At 38.4% G+C, this 23,898-nt stretch overlaps 1 protein-coding gene across 1 annotated transcript; it reads right to left on the bottom strand.

Moving 5' to 3' along the window:
* Positions 1 to 19,122: 19,122 nt before the first annotated feature.
* LOC104224361 (protein MEI2-like 7) lies at positions 19,123 to 21,862 on the bottom strand. The gene is made up of 4 exons (XM_009775991.2): positions 21,296 to 21,862; positions 20,682 to 20,768; positions 20,288 to 20,450; positions 19,123 to 19,520 (listed from the first exon to the last, which is right to left on the bottom strand). The coding sequence occupies exons 1-4, from the start codon at positions 21,844 to 21,846 to the stop codon at positions 19,350 to 19,352; spliced, it is 972 nt and encodes a 323-aa protein (XP_009774293.1). The 5' UTR covers positions 21,847 to 21,862; the 3' UTR covers positions 19,123 to 19,349.
* Positions 21,863 to 23,898: the final 2,036 nt, after the last annotated feature.

Genomic DNA, 23,898 nt, shown 5'->3' with positions numbered 1-23,898 from the left:
AATGAATTTTCCAAAACCGTCAAGTAAAGAATCAAAGGTCTTCCTGGCTCTGGCGGGACCAACACGGGTGGGTTTGACAAGTACCCTTTTATTTTATCGAACACTTCTTGATACTCATCGGTCCATTTGACTGCAGCATCCTTTTTTAACAATTTGAAAATTGGCTCACAAGTTGTTGTGAGCTGAGCAATAAACCTGCTGATATAATTTAACCTCCCCAACAAACTCATTACTTCAGTTTTGTTTTTTGGAGGTGGCAGTTCTTGGATGGCTTTAATCTTTGACGGGTCTAGCTCGATGCCTCGTCGACTGACTATGAATCCCAGCAACTTTCCGGATGGAACTCCAAATGCGCATTTGGCAGGGTTAAGCTTGAGGTTGTACCTGCGAAGTCTTAAGAAGAACTTCCTCAAATCCCCAACGTGGTCGGCCTGATGCTTTGATTTTATGATCACATCATCCACGTACACCTCAATTTCCTTGTGTATCATATCATGAAACACTGTGGTCATTGCTCTCATATAGGTTGCCCCGGCGTTCTTTAAACCGAATGGCATTACCCGGTAGCAATAAGTTCCCCATGGTGTGATGAATGCCGTCTTTTCTGCATCTTCTTCATCCATTAGAATTTGATGATATCCGGCATAACAATCCACGAAAGACCCTATATCATGCTTGGCACAATTGTCGATCAAAATATGGATATTGGGTAATGGGAAATTATCCTTTGGACTTGCTTTGTTGAGATTGCGATAGTCGACGCATACTCTAATTTTGCCGTCTTTCTTTGGCACAGGAACGACATTAGCCAACCAAACAGGATATCGAGTGACTCGAATGACCTTTGCTTCCAATTGTTTGGTGATTTCTTCCTTAATTCTCATACTCATATCAGGCTTGAATTTTCTCAGCCTCTGCTTGACAGGAGGCACCGTTGGATCGGTGGGCAATTTGTGGACCACTAAATCAGTGCTCAAGCCCGGCATGTCGTCATACGACCATGCAAAAACATCTTTGAATTCTATGAGTGCTTTAATTAACTCTTCTCGGATCTTTGGTTCGAGATGGACACTTATTTTAGTTTCCCGGACATTACTCGTGTCCCCTATATTGATGTCCTCGGTATCACTCAAGTTAGGTTTGATTTTTTCCTCAAAGTGAATTAACTCTTTACTAATCTCTTCAAAAACCTCATCTTCATCATATTCTGATTCATAATCACAATATATTTCTTGAATTAATATTTCGTAACCAGATTGATTTTTAAGACTGGGCTGAAGATTCCTCATGCATGCCATATCACTAGAGCCAGCGTAAAAGGAACTGTATAGGAAAGAAGAAAAAGAAAAGAAAACTATCAGGAATGATAATAAAAAGGAAACTGCTTTTTATTGGATGATGAAAGATAACAAGGTTTTGCACACTTCAAACAAACTGTAAGATAAACTTTGGGATTACAACCTTGAAATAACCCAAACAAACTGAAAGAAAATCAAAATAAACTACCAAGACTCCTTTCGAATTGGGAGAGGAGTGGCTTTCCAATTATTGAGCTTTGTTTCTGGTCCAACGAATTGAACTTCTGCGTTGCTACACCCTTCTCCGCCTTCCAACATATTCACATCACTAAACAATTTCTCGAACCTTTCAATTAATTCCTCCTCAGGATTGACCCGGGATTTAGGAATTGTTGTTATCGGGCGATTTTTAGCACCGGTCTTGACAAAAGACTTTGACAGATGTGGTACTGGTTTTGGAAGAACCCATGCTTGGTGTTTCAACTTCCTGGCCCTTATCACGTCATTGGTGGTGGGTATGAACCCTAAACCGAATGTTCCCCAGTTCTTGGGGAGAGATACTGGTTGTACAATTCCCTGCAGAAATAAGCCCAGACCTTTGCCGGGTATAAAGCCATTCTTTAACATTTCATAAGCTATCATGACTGATGCAGAGGATATCCTTGGATTCGGAAGGTATTTCCCTTCTGGAATTTTCTCTATCGACACTGTGTTTGTCACTTGGTATACCCATGGTCCCTGGTCATTTTCTGTTCCCTCGACCGGTACAATGGTACTGTTGTGAGCATTTAAACTTTCTTCTCCATGCACGACTATTTCTTGATGATCCCATTCAAACTTGACAGCCTGATGTAGTGTTGACGGGACTGCTTTAGCAGCATGGATCCATGGTCGACCCAACAACAAGTTGTAAGAAACAGTTATGTCCAACACTTGGAATTCCATTGTGAATTCAACTGGCCCTATAGTTAGTTCCAATACTATGTCGCCAAATGAATCTCTGCTTCCACCGTCAAATCCTCGTATGCAGATACTATTCTTCTGGATCCTCTCCTCTTTAATTTTTAATTTGTTTAAAGTGGAGAGAGGGCATATGTTTGCACTGGACCCATTGTCAACCAATACCCGGGTTACTACGGAGTTTTCACATTTCACGGTGAGGTAAAGAGCTCTGTTGTGCTCGGTACCTTCCACAGGTAATTCATCATCAGCAAATGTAATTCTGTTTGTCTCAAAGATTCTGTTGGCTATTTTTCCCAAATGATTTACAGATATCTTTTCAGGAACATGAGCTTCATTCAGGATTTTCATCAACGCCAGACGGTGTTCCTCTGAATGGATCAGTAATGACAACAATGAAATTTGAGCGGGGGTCTTCTTTAATTGATCCACCACAGAATAATCATGGAGTTTCATTTTTCTTAAAAACTCCTCCGCCTCTTCTTCCGTCACAGCTCTCTTTGTTGGCATTGGATTGTTTTTAGTTTTTCTCAACTCTTCAGGAGTAAAACATCTTCCCGAACGAGTCAAGCCTTGCACCTCACACACTTCTTCCTTGATTTCTTTTCCCTTGTACATCACAGTCACTCGTTCGTAGTTCCATGGGATGGCTTTGTTGTTGATGACCGGCAACTGGATTACAGGTGCAATAATAACCCGATCTGTACGTGCTCCTTCCACAATTACGACGGGTTTGTTAGCAACCCCTGGTACTATCACCTTTGTCCTCTCTTGTTTTGCGGCAACTTTGTTCGATGATCCCTCATCGACTATCATAGACGGTTCACCACCATTCTTGTTATGCTTAGACACCGGCTTCTCCTCCATTAACTGCTTATCTGGCTTGGTTTCATGAGACTTGATCATCATGACAGTTTGTGACGGCTTCTTTGTCTCCCCATCAGCTTGTATGATTTCTATCATATTAGCCTCTTGATGGGCTGGCATTGGATTTCTATTGATATTTGGAGCTTCGGGGGTTTGAACCTCGATTTTATTAGTATCAATCAGCTCTTGTATTGCATTTTTCAAATGCCAACATTTCTCCGTATCATGGCCTGGTGCACCGGAGCAATATTCACAGCTAATGGTGTAATCCAGATTCTTTGGTGGAGGATTGGGTAGTTTGGATTGTATTGGTCTCAGCATGTCTAGCTGTCTCAGCCTGTGGAACAGACTAGTGTAAGACTCTCCCAATGGAGTGTAAGTTTTCTTTTTCTGTTCCCTTTCTCCCCTGAATGCTGGCCTAGGCCTGAAACCTGGTCCGGGATAAGCTCGTGGGTAAGTATTTGGTGTGACAGGAGCACGCCAATTGGTGTGAACAAGTGGCTGATTGTATGCTTGAGCATGGTTAATGGCAAAATGAGGCTCTGAAGGGTGATAGTAGTGTTGGGATGAATCATGGTGGTAAGCTGATTGGCGAGGTCGTTATTGATTATAGTAAAGTGGTGAACCTCTGGGTCCCGGCCAAATTCCTGAATCAACTACTGCTGCTTCCTCCCTTTTCTTTCTTCCGATTCCTCCTATCCCGCCTTGAATAGCTTGAGTAGTTACCTTAATTGCTGAATAGCTCATGATTTTATTTGTTTTGAGGCCTTCTTCCACCATACCTCCCATCTTTACTACCTCGTTAAATGATTTTCCAACCGCTGAGTGGGCATAGTAAGTTGGTTCCAAGGCTTGGAGGAAGTAATCTACCATTTCGCTCTCCTTCATAGGAGGATCCACTCTTGCTGCCTGTTCTCTCCACCGAAAACCATACTCTCTGAAACTTTCATTGTGTTTCTTTTCAAATTTGGTCAAAGATAATCGATCTGGGATGATTTCCAGATTGTATTGGAAATGGTATGCGAATGCCTGTGCCAGGTCATCCTAGGTGTACCATCTTCCATGGTCCTAGCGTGTATACCACTCCAAAGCTGATCCGCTTAAACTTTGACTGAAGTATGCCATTAATAATTCATCCTTTCCCCAGATCCTCGCATCTTGCTACAGAAACCCCTTAAGTGGGCTACTGGGTCGCCGTGCCCGCTCTATAGGTCAAATTTGGGCATCTTGAAGCCAACTGGCAATTGTACATTAGGGAATAAGCATAAATCTTTGTAGGCTACACTGACTTGCCCACCTAATCCCTGCATGTCTCGGAACGATTGTTCTAGACTTTTGACCTTCCTGAACATCTCTTCTTGTTCAACATTTTTGGCTGGCTTGTCAATTTCGGTTGGGAGATCAAACCGGGGAGCAGTTGAATTGATTTCGGAGGCTTTGAAGGTGGGCTCCGGGGGGTAATATTGGTTGTCCTGGGCTTGGAATGTAGGCTCGCTAGGAGATTTGTGAAATGTAGCAGGGGGAGGTGCTACGAAAACAGGAGTCATAGGTGGAGGAAAGTACGGAACTGGTTTTGGAGGTGGAGACTGTGGTGTCTGAGAGGTGGTGCCTCGGTAGTGCTGATAAATGGGGAAACTTGGGGATAATTCAGTGGTGATATTATCCTGAGTTTGGGTCATTGATGGAGCAGGGTTATTTGGGTAAGATGGGGGTAACTGTCCTGTAGACCAAGCTTGGTACATCTCAGCCATTTGCTGCTTGAGCTTAAACATCTCTTCTTTCATTTTCCCGACATCCATCTCTTCTATCTCCATACCTGTGTCAACATCTGGGATAGACATACTTTCGGGTATTGGTCCTTTTGATCTTGTGTGATAGTGATAATATGCCAGTATACTCTTTAGAGAAACTAACTGCTTGAATTCTGGAAATGGACAAACTTGTTAGTTTTGAGAGTTTAACACATATATAATCACACGTTGAGATGCAATGCTCCTAGATAAATAATCCCTTTCTATTATACATTCGCTCGGTTGCTTGTGTCGTCCCAGCTTTCTTGAAATTGAAAAATTGTCATTCACTTTTATTTAATATATATATTTTATCGTGGTGGTCGAATCTTAGAGATTGCCTACGTATCATGCCAAACATGAATCAGACCTTGCGTAGTTCGGACCAAAGGCGATCATTTTTATTCATTACACAAAGATGGAATTACATTTGAAAACTTTAAGAAAATGGCTTGAAAACACACACACTTAAATAAAAGATACAATTCATAACATCTCACAACATGCCCCACTTTCCATTTTTGTTGTCAAATATTGGATTATCTGCTCAATGTGGGGCTTGACCTGGATGGCCTCCCAGCGTACGATACATCCTTTCCAACTCCATTGCTAGATGACGAGCAAAAGTGGGCGCATGCTCAGTAAATCTTTCATAATCCATTCCTTGGCAGTTTACATAACTTTGAGATGTGAAGACTGCCAGGTCGTGGATTTGTGCCCTGAAACCTTGGAGACGTTGGTCTTGGTCTTGCAATTGCTGCTGACGAGTGGTGGCTATATCTCTGACACGGTTCTCACGATCTAGAGCTGATTCTAACAAAGCTCGGAGTCTGGCCTGCTCTAATCTTGCTTGCGCTCTTTCCCTGTCGAGGTCTGCTTGTTGGTGTTCTCTGTTGCATCTTCTTGCCTCTTCTAGTTGTGCACGAAGCTGGTCTTCTGATCGCATCCAATAGTCTTTTTCCTTCTTGAATTGTGCCTTGTCTTTTTCGGATTGCCTATCTTGGCGTTCCTTGTTAGATCTGGCTTCTTCGTTTAATTGTTGGATCTTTTCTTTTGCTTTGCTCAATGCCCTTTCATTTTCCGCAAGAATGAAATCATAATCTTGCATTCTTTCAAAGAGATTGGCGATGGTTTTTTGATCCTTCCAGCTCCTCTTTGGCGTTTCAGAAACTCTTTTCATTTTTTGGAATCGAGCATGAAGATTTTCATTCTCACAAGCTAGACTCTTTTTCTCGCCTTCGGCTTCTTGTTCTTGCAAATCTTTCTCCAAACTGAGGCTTCTTAGATTTTCTTTTAGGGCATGGATAGTTGCTTTGTACCCTTTTTCTTTTTCTCCCCAGATCAACCGCTCTTGGATTTTATCATTGAAGTTTTGAACATGGGGTCTTTTTGTTGGCCTTTTCAGCTCAGGTTCTGGTACATCATCCACGCGAGACCGTTTTTCGAACCACCTTGCATATCCAGGATTCATCTCACCCTTTGTAGTGTCTGGGACTTGAGTATCACTTTTCAAGTATCGACATCCATTCCACATCTGCTGAAGTAGAGCTTCGGGAATAGTGGCTTCTGGGTGTAATTCGATTACTTGCATACTCAAATCTTCATCATCAGGAACTATTTGATATCTCCCTAGTTGCCTTAAGACTCTTAGTGGTGCATACGGCTGAATGCTTCTTAATCCCAATAGTAGTAGATAACTATTTGAGGTTGACATATGTATTACTTCCCTCATCGGGAGCCATCCCAGAGTCCATTCAATTTGATTTGCCGTTAAAGCCTTTAGATGAGATACCCATGCTTCTATCCCTTCTGGAGCTTGATAATTTTTTGTTCTTTCCTCATAGCTCTCGATGCAATTATCATTTTTTGACCCATATTGTATGATCTTGGGCTGTTGTTGGAGATGCTCCATCACCCACATTTGCAACAAAATTTTGCATCCTTCGAAGACCGTTGCTCCTGATTTACATAAAGTCAGAGCCCGATAAATATCTGATAGAATGATGGGGACAAGGGTGTGATTTTCTTTGGTGGTAAGGATTTGCACAACTTTTGCGGTGCGAATATCAATTGTTCGCTCTTTATTTGGGAAGACCATGACTCCTAGAAAAGCCACCATGAAAGCAAATCGACGGTGAATCTGCCAAGTGTCTTTGTTTTGCTTATTAGTAAGGCCTTTTTCATGAATTTCAAACCCATCTGATTTTCCGAACCTTGAATACAAAAAGTTGAAGGAACAACATCCATTGATGACATTGCTTTTCCTGATTTGACTGCTGATGTTCAAAAGACCGAAGAATCGATGTACCGAAGGAGCCTTTGTGAATATCAAGCTTTGATTTCTTAAACTTCCTTCAAAACCAGTATATCCAGCTATCTCCTCTAATGTAGGAGTAAGCTCGAAGTCAGAGAAACGAAAAACATTGTGAACAGGATCCCAGAAAGTTACTAACGCCGCAATCAGATCATCACGGGGTTTAACTTTCATAATGTCCGTGAGATTTCCCAAATGCTTGACGACCCATTTTTTACCGTTTTCGCCTAAATCATACCACCACATTTGAAGCTGACATAGAAATTCTTCCGTACTTGTGGATGAGGGGCTTTGTGTGATGCTCATTTTGTATCTGAAATTTAATTTTGATAAAGTCAAAATTCATTTTTGAAAATTTATACTAAAAAAGTAATTTTCGAAATTTTTTTTTATTTATTTATTAAATACCTTTATTTCAAGATTTAAAACCTATATTTTTTCAAAATTTTTAAAACAACTCATTTTATTCCTTTCTTCTTACCATGATTTTATTTAAGCTGGTCAACAAGCATGTTCGAGGCAAATGAATGCACAAGTAACAAAATAGGATGCATCATGATGGTCTTTTAATTTTGGGTTCACCTGTCCTAGACAGACCCAACCCCTGTGTTGAGTCTCCAAGGCCAAATGCATATGATGCAAATATTCGTTCCTACTAGGGATCCGGTACATGGCTGAGTTATTCTAAGTGTAAAACCTTAGGTTGATTGTTCTAAACCTGGCTTACCCAAACGGACAGTTTGAGCCGAAGCGGGGGCAACGTACCGGGAGCACGAAAGTCTGCCCGGCCTAGTTACTTGTCCCAACTCCGTCTTATTTGGTACGACTCTAACAGAAAGGTGGGTCACGCGCACGTGTACACCATAAATTCAGAAGACTCAGAAAGAAGGGGGTTTCGTAGCAGTTGTATATATTCACAATTCAAATAATATTAAAGCGGTAAACAACAACATTTAGCATATTAGCATATAAACAGTTGAAAATCTCATAGTAAATAAAACCAATTAACACAGATATTTTAAGCTCGAATTCTTTAAACCCTGAACCACTGGTTCTGGGTTACAGTTCCACTTTTAGTCCCCAGCAGAGTCGTCAGAGCTGTCGCACCTCCTTTTTGTCGCGCTCGCGGGGCGCGTGGGGAGTTTTCTCCAATTGAAGGACAGTCGAAACGGGATTTATTTAGTTATTCCAGAGTCGCCACCTGGGAATTTTAAGGCGTCCCAAGTCACCAATTTCAATCCCTGAATCGAGGAGAATATGACTCTGTTTATTATTCTGCGAACCAGAAATCCTGAGTAAGGAATTCTGTTAATCCGAAATAAGGTGTTAGGCATTTCCGAATTCCGTGGTTCTAGCACGGTCGCTTAACTGTTTTTATTATTGGCTTAATTATCTTGATTTTTATTAAACATATTGATGTTACATGATTTTTGCTACCGCTTATACTTACTGTGTTTGAGGACCCTTCTTTGAATCGAATTACGCGTACGTATATTCGTGTTTTAAAGAATTGCAGACTTGTGTCACGCGTACGTGTACACAATAACTTTTGATAATATATTTATTAAGCAATCATTTTTTCAAAATTGTGTCGAATCAAGAATATTTGTTTTTCTTGAATAGTGAACCGTACATCTCGGGTTTTTATGAAATTGATTTAACGCCTTTGGATAAATCCTTTTATTAAATATTCGTTCGAAATTGCGCGTACGCATAATCCGAATTTTTACTTTTAAAAATATAATCAGGGTACGCGAACGTATCCCTAATTGCGCAAAATATTTGTAATGGTTTAGGGATTTTCCACAAATTGTTTATTATATTTATGTATTTCTTTTATGTGAAAATCATGAGAAACTCCTATTTAGAGGCCTATAAATTCTTTGAAAAGAATTCGCAATCTATTAAAGGTTGTTCGTCGATTATGATTTCCGAATATAAGTTATATTCATTCCAACTATTCAAATTCAAAGAACAGAATAAAAATATGATTAATACTATTTTTAAAACAACTATGACATATATATATATATGCCAAAGAATAAATTGCATATGAAACTGAAAATAAATGATTCATAAAGGAAGGAAATATTTTCCGAGAATTTTCATTATTTACTTAATGCAAATTCTATTTCTAATTATCATTGATGTAAAGTGTGGCAATTTATGCTTGTACATCTCTTTTCATTCTCATATACTCGCTTTTAATCTAATAGGCCTAATTATTTGGTCACTTTGTTTTATGAAGATAGATAAGCATCGAATTTATAGAAAGGGAATTATTATACAAGTTAATTCAACAAAGTTACCTTACATGCAACCTAACTGTTTGGCGTAAACATTCATAACGTTTTAACATCATGATGAGCTATACCAACTTACTTTACTCATATGATTATACCTGTCATCATACCATATAATAACTTATACCAATCTAAACAAAATCATATTTGTTACAAGATATTCTACTAATGTAACTTCTTAATCTTTACATTTAGCTAATGGTATTATGGGATGTAATCAATGGCCCATTTTTATGCCTTACTCCCTGTTTTGACAATTCACATATATCTATACCAATGAGATTTCGGAATGGCTAACATTATTACAAAAAAAAATAAAAAATTTATATGAATTTCAAAATAAGACAATTTAACTCATAGCTATCAAATTGAATTCACTACTAGTTAACTAACATAAAAAATGAAATTAAAACTAATGAACTTGGACAATTGGAAAATAGCATTTCAATTCTAGCTTCATTGATGAGTCATGTTGAATCTCTTTCCAACATAGAATTTAAGAAGATATATACCTGGAAATGGAGGTAGAAGAAGTAAGTTTCAGCAGTTGCAGCAGTAACAAAATCAGTAGAATATACCGATAACACAGCAAATCTGAACAAGAATAGGATTCGAAGAGCCCAGATGGACAGTACAGTTATTTTTAACTGGACACTTCAGATGTTAACTGAATCAATGGAACCAAGTAAGGTTGAACAGATTCAACAAAAGAACAATATTTCAAATTTCAATTTCTTTTCAGTTTCAAATTCCCATTTTTCTGATTTTTTTTTGTTTCTGTTGCTGTATATCTCTGTGTGTGTGTGACTGCTCTTTTGTTCCTTTTCTGTTTCTTTTTCCTCTTCTAAAATCTCTCAAACTCTCCTCTTCTGAAAACTGATCCTAAAAATCTGTTTGCTTCCCCAATTTCACACTCTCTTTTTCTCTTAAAACTCCTTTAAAGTCTAAAAAAACTGACTGCCCTCTATTATGAAAAGCTGATTTCTCTCTCTCTGGAAACTGATTTTTCTCCCTTCCAAAATCTCTTCCAGTCTGCCCCTTTTAAGCTGTCCAGCTCCTGTATTTATACAGGGCTGGTTGCACCTTTGTCATGGTGGCTGGACCCTTTATCCCTTTAAAAATTAGAAAGTTTCCATTAAAAATTACTTTTTAATATTTTATGTGATCCTAACATGATTTTCAGCAGCCCCATTATCCCTTGTTCCCCTTTATTACTTAAATTATAGCCATTACATTCCACTTTCAACCCACTACTATTATCACATTACCCTACTGTTTCTAACCCAGAAATACCTACTGTGATCACTATTATTACTGCCTTAAATGTAAAAATCATAACAGAATTTACAAAACAGATTTAAAAATCTGTTCAAACTTAATTATCAACCTGATTTAACACAGCTAATACCAATTCTCTTAGGTTCTGGACTGAATCCTAAGAATGTAAACATTCTATCACAATTACATCTAATCATCATTTGTAAACTTGAACTCAAACTTGACAATATTACACTGGGTTCAGCATAATAATGCAAACTGAACTTATAATTGAACTAAGATCAAACATACACAGGAGCATTGTCAATATACTGACAATGCCCTGTTCAGAAAACAACATATACAGCATACATTTGAATTCACTGATTCACAAACAAACATGATTTAATTGACGAGTATTAATCAGTTGGCTATTTACAACATTTGTCAATAATTAGTCTAAAACAATAGAAGCAGACTGTTTTTTTATTAGCATTATCATAAGTGAGAATTCATAATATAACTAATCGACGAACTTAATCGAGTCGATTACTTACATTATGAACAATCACTACCAATTGAAAACAATTTCATATTTGACCATATAGACGGGCATGAGACAAAAGTGACAGAATTAATCAAATAAAATCATGAAAAATTAACAAGCTATTAAGACAAACAACAACACACGTAGAATACACAAAATAATAGAAAAAATACCTTTGAATCTTCAATTTTAATCCGACTCGAACTCAGCTTGGATTTGGATTTTTGTTTGAAATCAAACAGACCTTAGTCGAAGTATTTTCCACTGAAAATACTTCGACTAAGGTCGATTGAACCTCAATCTTTACTTAATCTGAACAGAATCCGAAAGTTTGGTATTTTTAGGGTTCTTAAATATTCGATTTGGGATTTAACCATTTCTGGTCAGATTCGAGAAGACCCAAACATGACACAAGGGTGAGGGTAGCCTAGGGGTCATTTGGTGTCAACTTAAAACAAATCTGAGCTTGTTCTTGTTTGGTCCGAATCTTCAAAAGAAGATTCGAGAAACTCGGAACTGATTCGAGCCAAACAAACAACAGATCCATACTCAGGATGACTAGGGGAAGTTATGGTGTTAACTAGGTGCTGATTGGTTTAGATCAGGTTTTCAGGCCAACCTTCGATTTAAGATTCGAAGGGTTGGGGCCTGATCCGAAGGAATCTAAGGTCATATTCGTGTAGGGGACGTTCAGAGGGTTCTGGGGTGTCAAGATGGTGACCGGCGGCGTTGATGCCGCCGGGTTTCAGGCGGTGGAATCCTAGGGCGGCTAGGGTTAGGAGTGGGGGTTTGGGGGACGATGATGAACAGTGTAGGAGGGGGGGGTGTTCAGTTAGGGGCCGGGGTAAGGCTTGGGATTTATATAGGGGTGGGGTGGATTGGTATCGTCCGTTGGATCAAGTAGAATGGATGGCTAGGATCAATCCACTTAACCAAACGACATCGTTTGGTTTAAGGTTGGGGGACGGGTTGAACCGGGGCAGTGGGTCGGGTAATGATCACGGGTTAGGGTGATGAAATCTTGGCCGTTGGATGGACTTAATCCAACGGCCCTTGATGAATGATCACCAAACGACGTCGTTTGGCGTAGCTGCATTGAATTGGACCGGACAGGCTATTTTGGATTGGGCTGGGGGGAATTAATTCACTTGGGCCTGGATTTTAATCCAGGTCCAATTTCCTTTCACAATTTATATATATTTTCTAATTTTATTTAAATTATAAAAAATCCTAATAAAAATTATAAAACAATTTTTAACCTTACACAAAAATATTAATTACTTCATAACAATTATTTAACACATAGTCAAAAACATTAATCACACAGTGGGATATTTAAAATAGAACTAACGCATATATTTTTTTATTTAAATTATCTTTTAAAATGCATAGTTATATCCTATATGCATGCAACATGTATTTTATTTTATTTTTCATTTTATCATGACAAAGTAAACATTTACGGACATAAACAAATATTTAACACCACGCAAATTCAGAAATTACATAGTAAAAGAAATTTATTTTATTTTTGATTTATTTTGGAGTAGTTTTTTCGTAAGGCAAAAATCACGTGCTCACAAAACTAAATTGGAATATCTCGATTTATGTTTTTAGAAAACTCGAAAAATTAAAAATTTGAGCCCGAAATGAAGAAACCACAACAATAGAAGGCTTGGGTTGTATGCGGGACCTATAATCTTAAATTTTTGTGTGACGGGTGGGGTCCACTCGAATTATTTTTGGAGAAAAAGAGGGGGGGCGCTGATTTTTTTCTTTTTAAAATGGTGGGGTTGTTTCTATTTCTGTCGTGGAGAAGAAGATGGGCGTTTTATTTTAATAGGTAAAACACGGTATTATATCGTACTTTTCTATATAAAATGAGGTATTATACCGCGCTTTACTTTAACGACTAAAACTCTCTTAAAGTAAAATGTGGTATAATACCGCATTTTATATAGAAAAGTAACAACAACGAACAACAACGACCCAGTATAATCCCACAAGTGGTGTCTGGGGAGGGTAATATGTACGCAGACTTTACCCCTACCCCGAAGGGTAGAGAGGTTGTTTCCAGGAGACCCTCGGCTCAAAAAAGCAACATAAGCCGATATATTAGTACCATAAAAATGCATAATAAAATAACAGCAATATAAGAGATATGAAATACAGAATACGAAATACGAAATAGATGGCTGGTATAGTAAAACTAGCAGGTAAAGCCCTGCATCAATAGACGACCAATGACATTCTTAGTCTAACTCCTAACTGGCTAGTCTCACTCTATTGTGCTGTAGAAATATTCACAACTTTCCCCTAACCTACAACCTTAATGCTCGACCTCCATAATTCCCTGTCAAGGGCCATGTCCTCAGTAATCCTAAGTCGCGTCATGTCCTGTCTGATCACCTCTCCCCAATACTTCTTAGGTCGCCCTCTACCTCTCCGCGTGCCCACTACAGCCAGTCGCTCACACCTCCTCACCGGTGCATCAGTGCTCCTCCTCTGAATGTGCCCGAACCATCTGAGTCTTACTTCCCGCATCTTGTCCTCCATGGGGGCCACGCCCACCTTCTCTCGAATATCTTCATTCCTAATCTTATCCATCCTTGTATGCCCGCACATCCACCTCAACATCCTCATCTCTGCTACTTTCATCTTCTGGATGTGTGAGTTCTTTACCGGCCAACATTCAGTTCCATATAACATGGCAGGCCTAACCACTGCTCTATAAAACTTACCTTTTAGTAACGGTGGCACTTTCTTGTCACACAAGACTCCCGACGCTAACCTCCACTTCATCCACCCCACCCCTATACGGTGTGTGACATCCTCGTCAATCTCCCCGATCCCCTGAATAACCGATCCAAGGTACTTGAAACTACCCCTCTTGGGAATGACTTGAGAGTCAAGCCTCACTTCAACTCCCGCTTCCGTCGGCTCAACTCCAAATTTGCACTCGAGGTATTCCGTCTTCGTCCTGCTCAACTTGAAACCTTTAGACTCAAGAGCATGTCTCCAAATCTCTAGCCTCTCGTTGACGCCGCCTCGTGTCTCGTCAATTAGAATAATGTCATCAGCAAATAGCATGCACCATGGCACCTCTCCTTGAATATGATGAGTCAGTGCATCCATCACCAGGGCAAATAGGAATGGGCTGAGCGCAGACCCTTGGTGCAACCCCGTAATAACTGGAAAGTGTTCAGAGTCGCCTCCTACTATCCTAACCCGAGTCTTAGCTCCAGCATACATGTCTTTAATCACCCTAATATAGTCAACCGGGACCCCTTTATCCTCTAAGCAGCTCCATAAGACCTCCCTAGGAACCCTATCGTACGCTTTCTCCAGATCAATAAACACCATGTGGAGATCCTTCTTCCTATCCCTGTACTGTTCCACCATCCTCCTAATAAGGTGGATAGCTTCTGTGGTAGATCGCCCCGGCATGAACCCGAACTGGTTGTCTGAAATAGACACCGTCCTTCGCACTCTCATTTCTACCACTCTCTCCCAAACTTTCATGGTATGACTTAGTAATTTGATGCCCCTATAGTTGTTACAGCTCTGGACATCACCTTTGTTCTTATACAACGGGACCATTGTACTCCACCTCCACTCTTCAGGCATCCTATTAGTCTTGAATATAACACTAAACAATGCAGTAAGCCATTCCAAGCCTGCTCTACCCACACACCTCCACAGTTCAACCGGAATTTCGTCTGGCCCGGTAGCTCTGCCCCTTCTCATCTTACGCATTGCCTCCATGACTTCATCGATCTCAATGTCCCTACAATTACTTAATTCATGGTGACTGTTGGCATTCCTCAATTCCCCAAGTATAATATCCTGATCCCCTTCTTCACTTAGAAGTTTATGAAAGTAGGTCTGCCACCTCCTCTTAATCTGGTCATCTCCCATCAAAACTTTGTCGTCATCATCTTTTATGCACCTCACTTGGTCCAGATCCCGAGTTGTCCTCTCTCTCGCCTTAGCGAGTCGGAATAACTTCTTCTCCCCACCTTTGTTCCTTAGTTCCTCATACAGACGAGCAAAAGCTGTCGTCTTAGCCTCCGTCACTGCCATCTTCGCCTCCTTCCTAGCTACCTTATACCTTTGACTGTTCTCTCTCTTCTCCTCCTCGTCAGTGCTCCCTACTAACCGCAGGTAAGCCGCCTTCTTTGCTTCCACTTTATCTTGGACAACTGCATTCCACCACCAATCTCCTTTGTGGCCACCATTGCGGCCCATAGATATCCCTAACACCTCTCTCGCCGCCTTTCTTATACAGTCCGTCGTCGTCGACCACATTGTGTTTGCGTCCCCACTACTTCTCCAAGCTCCCATTGCCGATAACCTTCCTTCCAACTCCTTAGCTTTATCCTTAGTTAAGGCGCCCCACCTAATCCTGGGGCGTCCTTGTACTGACCTCTTCTTCCTCCTTATCCTAATACAAATGTCCATCACCAAAAGCCTATGCTGCGTTGAGAGGGTCTCACCTGGGATAACCTTGCAGTCCTCGCACAACCTTCTGTCGCATCTCCTGAGGAGGAGATAGTCAATCTGAGTCTTCGCCACCGAACTTTGGTAAGTAACCAAATGTTCATCCCGCTTCGTAAAACTCGAATTCGCAATGACTATATCGAAAGCCTTGGCAAAGTCCAACAGCGAAATGTCCCCTCCGTTCCGCTCCCCGAAACCAAAGCCGCCATGCACCTCAGTGTACCCACCTGCAGATGACCCAATATGACCATTGAAATCTCCTCCTATGAATAACCTCTCAGAAGGTGGTATACTACGAACAATCTCATCCAACCCCTCCCAAAAGCGCCTCTTAATATCCTCATCCAAGCCTGCTTGCGGTGCGTACGCGCTAACGACATTTAAAGTACCCTTACCCACCACCAACTTAATAGTCATTAGTCTATCATTCACCCGCCTGACCTCTACCACGGACTCTCTAAGATGGCTATCTACCAGGATACCCACTCCATTCTTACCCCTCAGGACACCAGAGTACCACAACTTATACCCATCCACGTTTTTCGCCCTCGATCCGACCCACCTAGTCTCCTGGACACACGCTATATTAATCTTCCTCTTCTGCAGGATTTTCGCCAACTCTATGGATTTACTCGTTAGTGAACCTATGTTCCATGACCCGATTCTCAACCTATAGGCTCCCTTGCCCCCTCTACCTCCACTGCTACCCGACCCATCCCCTGACCCCAGCCCCACACTTTGCCCCACCCGAGGACATGCCCTTATTCTATCATCCCAGACTGCAGCCACTACACTTACAACAATCTAGAGAAGACTCGCTAGTGCACAACGGACAACAAATCAAACCAGAAGGAAACCAGTGGTAACTAGTATCCTAAATGAAAGGTTTAACTATTGCGAAGTAAAGTAACAGTAATTTAGCTAACACCAAAAGGGAAACAGTAAAACAGGAGGTACCAACTCCTGATAACAAAACCTGTGGCTGATTTGCTGTACTCGATGTAGTTGTACGCTCGCGCACCACTTTCTACCGCCCTTTGCTGACACTCGCCCAGGTTGCTTTCTTTTGCCAGTGCTCGTGCGCCCAACTTGTCTCCAATACTCTGAGAATTCCTGAAAACACAGAAAATACCACGACCCAAAGTTATATAGAAAAGTAACTTCTTCTTTTTTATAGTGTAACATGTTTTTGAGTCCAAAAAGTTTGACATTTAAGTTTCGGACTCGTTCTATGCAACTAACACAACTTTCAAAAAATTAGAATCATTAAACTGCCAAATTTTGACATTGACGTAATATTTTCAATCACAGCTTTAATTCCATGTCCAATCGAATACTATCACATAGGATGAAACTGTGAGTGTTATTAATTTCAAAACGTTTAAACTTATTTCAAGCCATCATAATTTATCCTTCATTTTATATTATATATTCCTATACTCTTCATAAATTTCTCTTTCCATTTTATCCTCTCTCTTTTTTTAATGTAATCAACCATGTACTTCATCTTTCTACTTTTTCTGAGAGATGTTAGAAACTTACTATTTCAGCATAATGACATTGTTTGTTCAAGTGTTTACATTTTGCGTTTGTGGAGAGAAATTGGTAATAAAGCTGGTTATCCCAAAGGAAATTTTTTAGCACAACGTTTAGACAATTGAAAGTAGATGCTTTTCAAAAATAAATTAAGGGCAATCATTTTCTTGTAAACCTATTAATTCTACATCTATAATATAACAATTTCCTTCAACGAAAAATATGCATTACATTATCACAACAGTACCAAAATAGTAGAAACGCACAGCAGTTTTACTTAATTTGAGAGTTATTTATTTCTAAAAGACCAACATAAAATTGGATAGATAGTAGACTTTGATTTTAAGGAAGAAATTAAGTGGGCGTTCCCATAAAAAAAGTGAGATTTAAAAAAAAAAAGTAGTTCTTGATATTAAGATGAAAAAAAATATTAAAATTAACTTGTGTTTGAACATACATTTTGCTAAAAACAATTGCAAGTTTGTGAGAAGAAGATACAGTTTACTTTTTTATAAACATTGTTTAGGAGTCAAATAGTTTTGTGGGCCTTTACAAGCTTGTTTTTTAGTTTTATGATCCTATCTCTTTTTTTAGGGTAAAATTTAAAAATAGCCAAATTTACAACTGATCGTTCAAAAATAGTTCAATTTCAAAAGTAATCGAAATTTAGCCACTTTTCATGTAAAGATAAATCTGAGCAAAAACACTATTTAAAACCAGAAAATACGCTAGTATATTATGCTGGAGTTCCAGCATAAGTATACTTGAACTCCAGCATATTATACTGGAGTTCCAAGATAAGTATGCTGGAACTTCAGCATAATATGATGGAGTTCCATCATAAGTACACTAGAACTCCAGCATAATATACTGGAATTCCAGCAAGTATACCGGTCCAGCATAATATACTGAAGTTTGGAGCACCGGTGCTCCAGTCTCCAGTATATTATACTGGAGCCAGCAAAGTATACCGGTCCAGCATATTTATGCTAGAGTTCATACACAAGTGCACCGAACTTCAGTATATTTTGTTGGACCGGTCTGTACTGCAGCAAAGCTATTTTTTATTGACTTGGTAAACGCATGCTATTTTTAAATGATCAGTCCAAAAACTGGCTATACCGTACTATTTTTACCTTTTTTTTAGATATGTAAGATTTACTTTTACTCACCAGACATCTATCTTTTAGACATAAAAAGATCAAAAAATTACTCTTAATTTCAACATTGCACAGGACCATCAAATGTAAAACTATGGCTTTAATACCAATAAATAATTTCTTACTTCTTAGTCTAAAGGTTGTTTGCTCTTCGTCCACACAAACTTGTGAAAAATTAAGAGCCCGTTTGGCCATGAAATTTTTTTATTTTTTACGAAATTAATACTTAACCATAAAATTTTCAAATTTCAGTTGAAAATAAATTTTAAAATTATTCAAAAAGTTATTTTTTCAAAACTATCATTCAAATCACCTACAAAAATAACCTAAAATTATATTCCTATCCAAACACAACTCTAATATTCAAATACCATTTTCACTTCAAATTTTTTTCACTATTTTCTAGAATTTTGCAATTCTTATGTCCAAACGATCACTAAACCCCTCATTTTCACTTTCCAGTGGTGCTAAACAAAGAAATAGAGATGAAACGTGTTTAGAGATTGAGGTGCTAAACAAAGAAATAGACATGAAGTTTTTTGAGGGTCACCTCACATTCATACTCGAAGCCATGACAAAGAGTCTTCTACTACTACTTAGGGCTATTACAACATTGGAGTCGAGAGTCACTAAACTAAGAAACAAGACTCTTAAAACATACAACACACTAACAAAGAACCTAAGATTCTAAGACATTAAGACATGATCCGATGTTTCCATTTCACCCCAGATCAAAAACTCGAGCACCAGGGAGAAAATGAAAACACTGGCCAACCCATATTTCATCACTACTTACATACTAAAACCCTAATAATCTTTAGGAAGACGGACTGGGAGAAACTGAAGAACCAGCTAGTTTGCCGATAGCCACTGGATTTGTCAAGCTAGTTGAACCATTCCTTGGGGGAGAGAAAACAACTGGAAGATATTCATCTGTGTCGCAGATAAATTTCGATGTTGAGAAATGCTTCACCAATTCTTCTTTCCCCTGAAATTAAAACAAGTACCATTACAGCACAGAAAGCAATCACCATCATACATAAATAATGTTCCTATATATAAAGTAAAGCTTGTATGAATCGCATTGCTATTTCTTGCTTAAAATGCTCAATGTGAAATTCCACAAATTTATCAGTTGTCCTAGTCACTGTTCCTGAGCAAAGGGTCTACCGGAAACAACCTTCTACCTTCTTAAGATAAAGGTAAGGTATGCGTACACATTACACTACTCAGACTCCACTAATGAAATCCCACTAGGTTTTTTGTTGTTGTTGATTTCGAATTTTATTTCATAATCCCATAATCTCTCATTAATCTCAAACGGAAGAAAATGGATAAGCAATAGATGTTATATTATAATAGTAGTATAGAACACAATTTAACCGGAAACTAAAAAACTTGTTTCCAAATGATTTGACCAAATCCTAAACAGTTAGGTTTAGGACTGTTGGTCTAATACCTACCAAATTGATGAAAATCTTTTCAAGTTACAACAAAGGTGATAATGTAGCCTTTTCTTTTTCTTTCTTTTATTCTTTGAAGAAGGATTTGTAGTGGTGTTTTGGACACTTGATCCAACTTAACAAGTCAAATTTACAATTTATTTACAAACATACATGAAGAAACACTGCATAAATATTAGCACAAGATCAAGAGAACCAGAAATCAGCTCAAGTATTCATAGAACCTTTTACCAAACATAATGCAGTTTGTGTTAAAAGAGAGCAAGAAATGTAATTAAGTTCTCATTATTACCTGAATCCGAGCCCAAGTAACTTCACAGATTTTTTTCGAGGCAAAAATTCCCATGGGAGTCTTAATACCATCCCACTTGAAGTTCTTGAGTACTTCCCCAATTCCAGAAGCAGCAAACCTTGTTGTAAAATTGACAAAAGCATAGCCCAAATTGTTCTCGGTCCTGCATTATTAATATAAAAACAAAGAATAGAGACCTAAAGAGTGAGAGATCATAAACAAAGAAAACAATGAATCTTTTAAGGAGTTAACTTAATAGTATGTGCTGACATTATATTTTAACTCCTCATGGTAACTTAATAGTACTCTAAATTAATATTTTTATCACAAGTGTATGGCAACTAAAAATATAACATCAAAGACATTAATAAATAGTATTAGTAGCTAGTATTACCCGAAATCTATTGGCAGATAGAGGAAATCATACTCCCAATGATTCTCACGGCAGAAATGATCAATAAAACGCATGAATGGCTCTCGGCTATTTAAATCCATAACAAAAAAGTATATACTGTCAGAAACAGGCAGATTCATAAATGCATATAACCAAAAAAACTCCATTAATATTGGAATGAGGCATTAATGGACAATAAAAATGCATTTAATAGCTGATCATGAATAATAAGTGCATGCAAGACCACAGTAACTGTACATCGGAATAGGAATAGACAGTAAAATTAAAGCCTGAATTAAAAGCCTAACTTTTTTATCGCCTTTTCAGTGACTGAACACTAAAGGGTCAGATAAACTAATACTCCTACCTAAAATGGGACTGAAACTCAACATACCAAAATCACCTTGTTCATTAATATTAGAGCAAGATTATTCATTAACAAGTAAATATGCAAAATGTATACTAATACAAGGGGAAAAACAAAAGTGACCCCATCATAGTATTCTGCAACAAAATCTCATTTTCCACATGCAAAAAGTGATATGATGTGAAAATGTTAGTAAACAAAAAAGGAGAATGATAAGATGAAAAACAAGAAGATAAAATAGACAGACCTAAACTGGTTAGGGATGTTACGGATCATAACGGTGGTTTTGTCACAGGAAAAAGAAGGATTTTCCTTAGGAGCTGGAGATTTGTAAACCCCGTCAGTATTATTACGGCGTTTTTTCATCCCAAAACGCCCTCTTTCAGTTTCAGCAGCCCTCAGCCTTGGCGGCAAAAAGGGTTGTTTTTGGCCTCTTTTGTGATCAGCTCGTGGCCTAAAAAACGAAGCCCTAGTCCCATTTTTCATGCCAACAGCAGTAAACATTTCTTTGGCCAAACAAGACTCTTCCGGTGGCTGAAAATCAACATGACATGTATAAAACCAATAAAAGGGAGCTTTGATAAGAGGAGAAGGAACATGTTGTTGGTAGAAGAAGAAGTGAGGAGAAGATGGTTGTGGCTGAGAGGTTGCTGGATTATACACAACTAGCTCATTTTTACCTTGTGGTGGTGGTGGATGGTAAATCTCATGAGGAGGGTAACAAAGCACTAGGTTTTTCTCTGGTTTCCACTCATTAGCTTTTGGGTTGAGTTTTGTTTTCGTACAGCTAACTGCCATTGAAGGATCAGAGAGCTTTTTCTTTAAGGGTTAAAAGATAGATACACCTCCCAACTTCTGAGTACTAGACTATATATTTAGTTGAAGTTAATTAGTGAACTAACAAAATGCCACGTTATGTTATACACACATGATTTGGGGGTGAGATAGAGAGACGATCTATCATCTAAAAAAGGGTTATCCTCGTTCGGTTGACGCGGTAAAAATACAAATCTTCCGATAAACTATTAAATTATAGTACTATTTAATTACAACGACAACAACCACTAAGTGGAATCTTGAGACTATATCCCTATCCTGAGAAGGTAATAATGCGTTTTCGAAAGATTTTCGGCTAAAATCTAGAAAACTAGAAAAAACCAATAACATATAAATCGACCGAAAAAAGATGGAAGAAAGCAATAATAATAGCAATAGCAATAGGCAAGCAGAAACAATGACAAGGTACTAAAAAACCGAAGCAGAAGATATTACAGTAATAAAAACCACCATAATACTAGCACTCTAAGAAACAACGACAAAGTATTAGCAGGCTAGCCCTAATAAACCCGAAACGATTCAGAAAACATGTCATGACATATTAATCTTTCACCCTAATCTTCGACCTCCAAATTTTCCTATCAAGAACAATGTCATCGGTAAGTTGAAGTCACATCATATCCTGTCTGATCACATTTTCTAGTACTTCTTAGGTCTTCCTCTACCTCTCCTCCTACTTGCGAGTGCCAATAGTTCACACCTTATCATTGGGGCATTAAGGCTTCTCCGCTTTACATGCCTGAACCATAAGTGTTAGTTTCGTGCATCTTATCCTCCGTGAGGTTACGCCCATTATATTTAATTAAAACTATATTTAATTATGGGTATTAATTGATGGTGAGATAATTTTATATTTAAAATAATGATATTAATTATTTTATATACAAAATAGAATAATTAGTTTCGTAGAATAACTCAGCCCAAAGTTAATGATAACATTAGCTATCCTATATGAAATGTAGGATGCAGATCCTCGAGTAATAGACCCCTTAGACGATTATACAAGTTGAAGGAATAACAAGAAAATGCCACATACGTTTAACTATATGTACAGAGAGAGTGTAACTTGGGGATAGGAGATACAGAGAGAAGATCTAGTCATGCTTTTTGCTAAAAGTTATGAGTACTAGCTAGTTCATATATAGGGTGATGGAAACCGGATGCCTATGGTGGTTTGAATCAAAATCTGGACAAATTTAAGATTATAATTTTAGGATAATTGTCCGAAATATAACATAGTTCTTCGATCTTTGTTACTTGGTTATTATTTCGTTCCCTTAATTTAATTTCTTTTATAAAATAAAGACCGTAAAGTAAAAACAAGTATAGAGAGAAACTATTATATTATTCGAATTCAAACTGATGTACATAATGAACTGAAATCTCTTCTATTTATAGAAGAAAGAAAGTTGTTGTGTAAACTGCTACTATACCAGATATGGATAATCTTCTACTGAGAGCAATGTTTATCCATAACGGAGTACTGAAAGGATAAGCTTATTATACCCGATATGGATAATCTTCTACCGGGGTAATGTTTATCCATAACTGGGTACTGAAAGGATAAGCTTATTATACCCGGTATGGATAATCTTCTACCGGGGATAATATTTATCCATAACCGGGTACCGAAGTGATAAGCTTCTTCAGGAAGCTTATTTCCAATATAGTACTAAATAGATAAACATATTTACGGTGGAGTCCCATATGGATAAGCTTCTTCAAGAAGCTTATTTACAACGGAGTACTAAATGAACATCCATAATATAATATATTTATAACACTCCCCCTTAGATGTTCATTAAAAGATAATGTGCCTCATTAAAACCTTACTAGGAAAAATCATGTGGGAAAAAATCCCAGTGAAAGAAAAAGAGTACACATATTTAGTAAGACGCATTGCTAGGTGCCTCATTAAAAACCTTATAAGGAAAACCCCATGGGGAAAAACCTTAGTAAGGGAAAAAGAGTGCATCGCGTATTTTACTCCCCCTGATGAAAACCTTATTTCAA

Source organism: Nicotiana sylvestris, chromosome 5 (genome assembly GCF_000393655.2).
Source record: "Nicotiana sylvestris chromosome 5, ASM39365v2, whole genome shotgun sequence".
NCBI classification, from domain to species: domain Eukaryota; kingdom Viridiplantae; phylum Streptophyta; class Magnoliopsida; order Solanales; family Solanaceae; genus Nicotiana; species Nicotiana sylvestris.
The sequence above is the reverse complement of the archived record's forward strand: the minus strand, read 5'-3'. Positions and strand labels throughout refer to the sequence as shown.

Coding starts and splice junctions, on each gene's coding strand:
- LOC104224361 (XM_009775991.2), bottom strand. CDS start 21,846: ATGGCAGTTAGCTGTACGAAAACAAAACTCAACCCAAAAGCTAATGAG. Junction 20,769..21,295: donor AACATCCCTAACCAGTTTAG/GTCTGTCTATTT, acceptor GGATTTAAATAG/CCGAGAGCCATTCATGCGTT. Junction 20,451..20,681: donor TATCTGCCAATAGATTTCGG/GTAATACTAGCT, acceptor TTAATAATGCAG/GACCGAGAACAATTTGGGCT.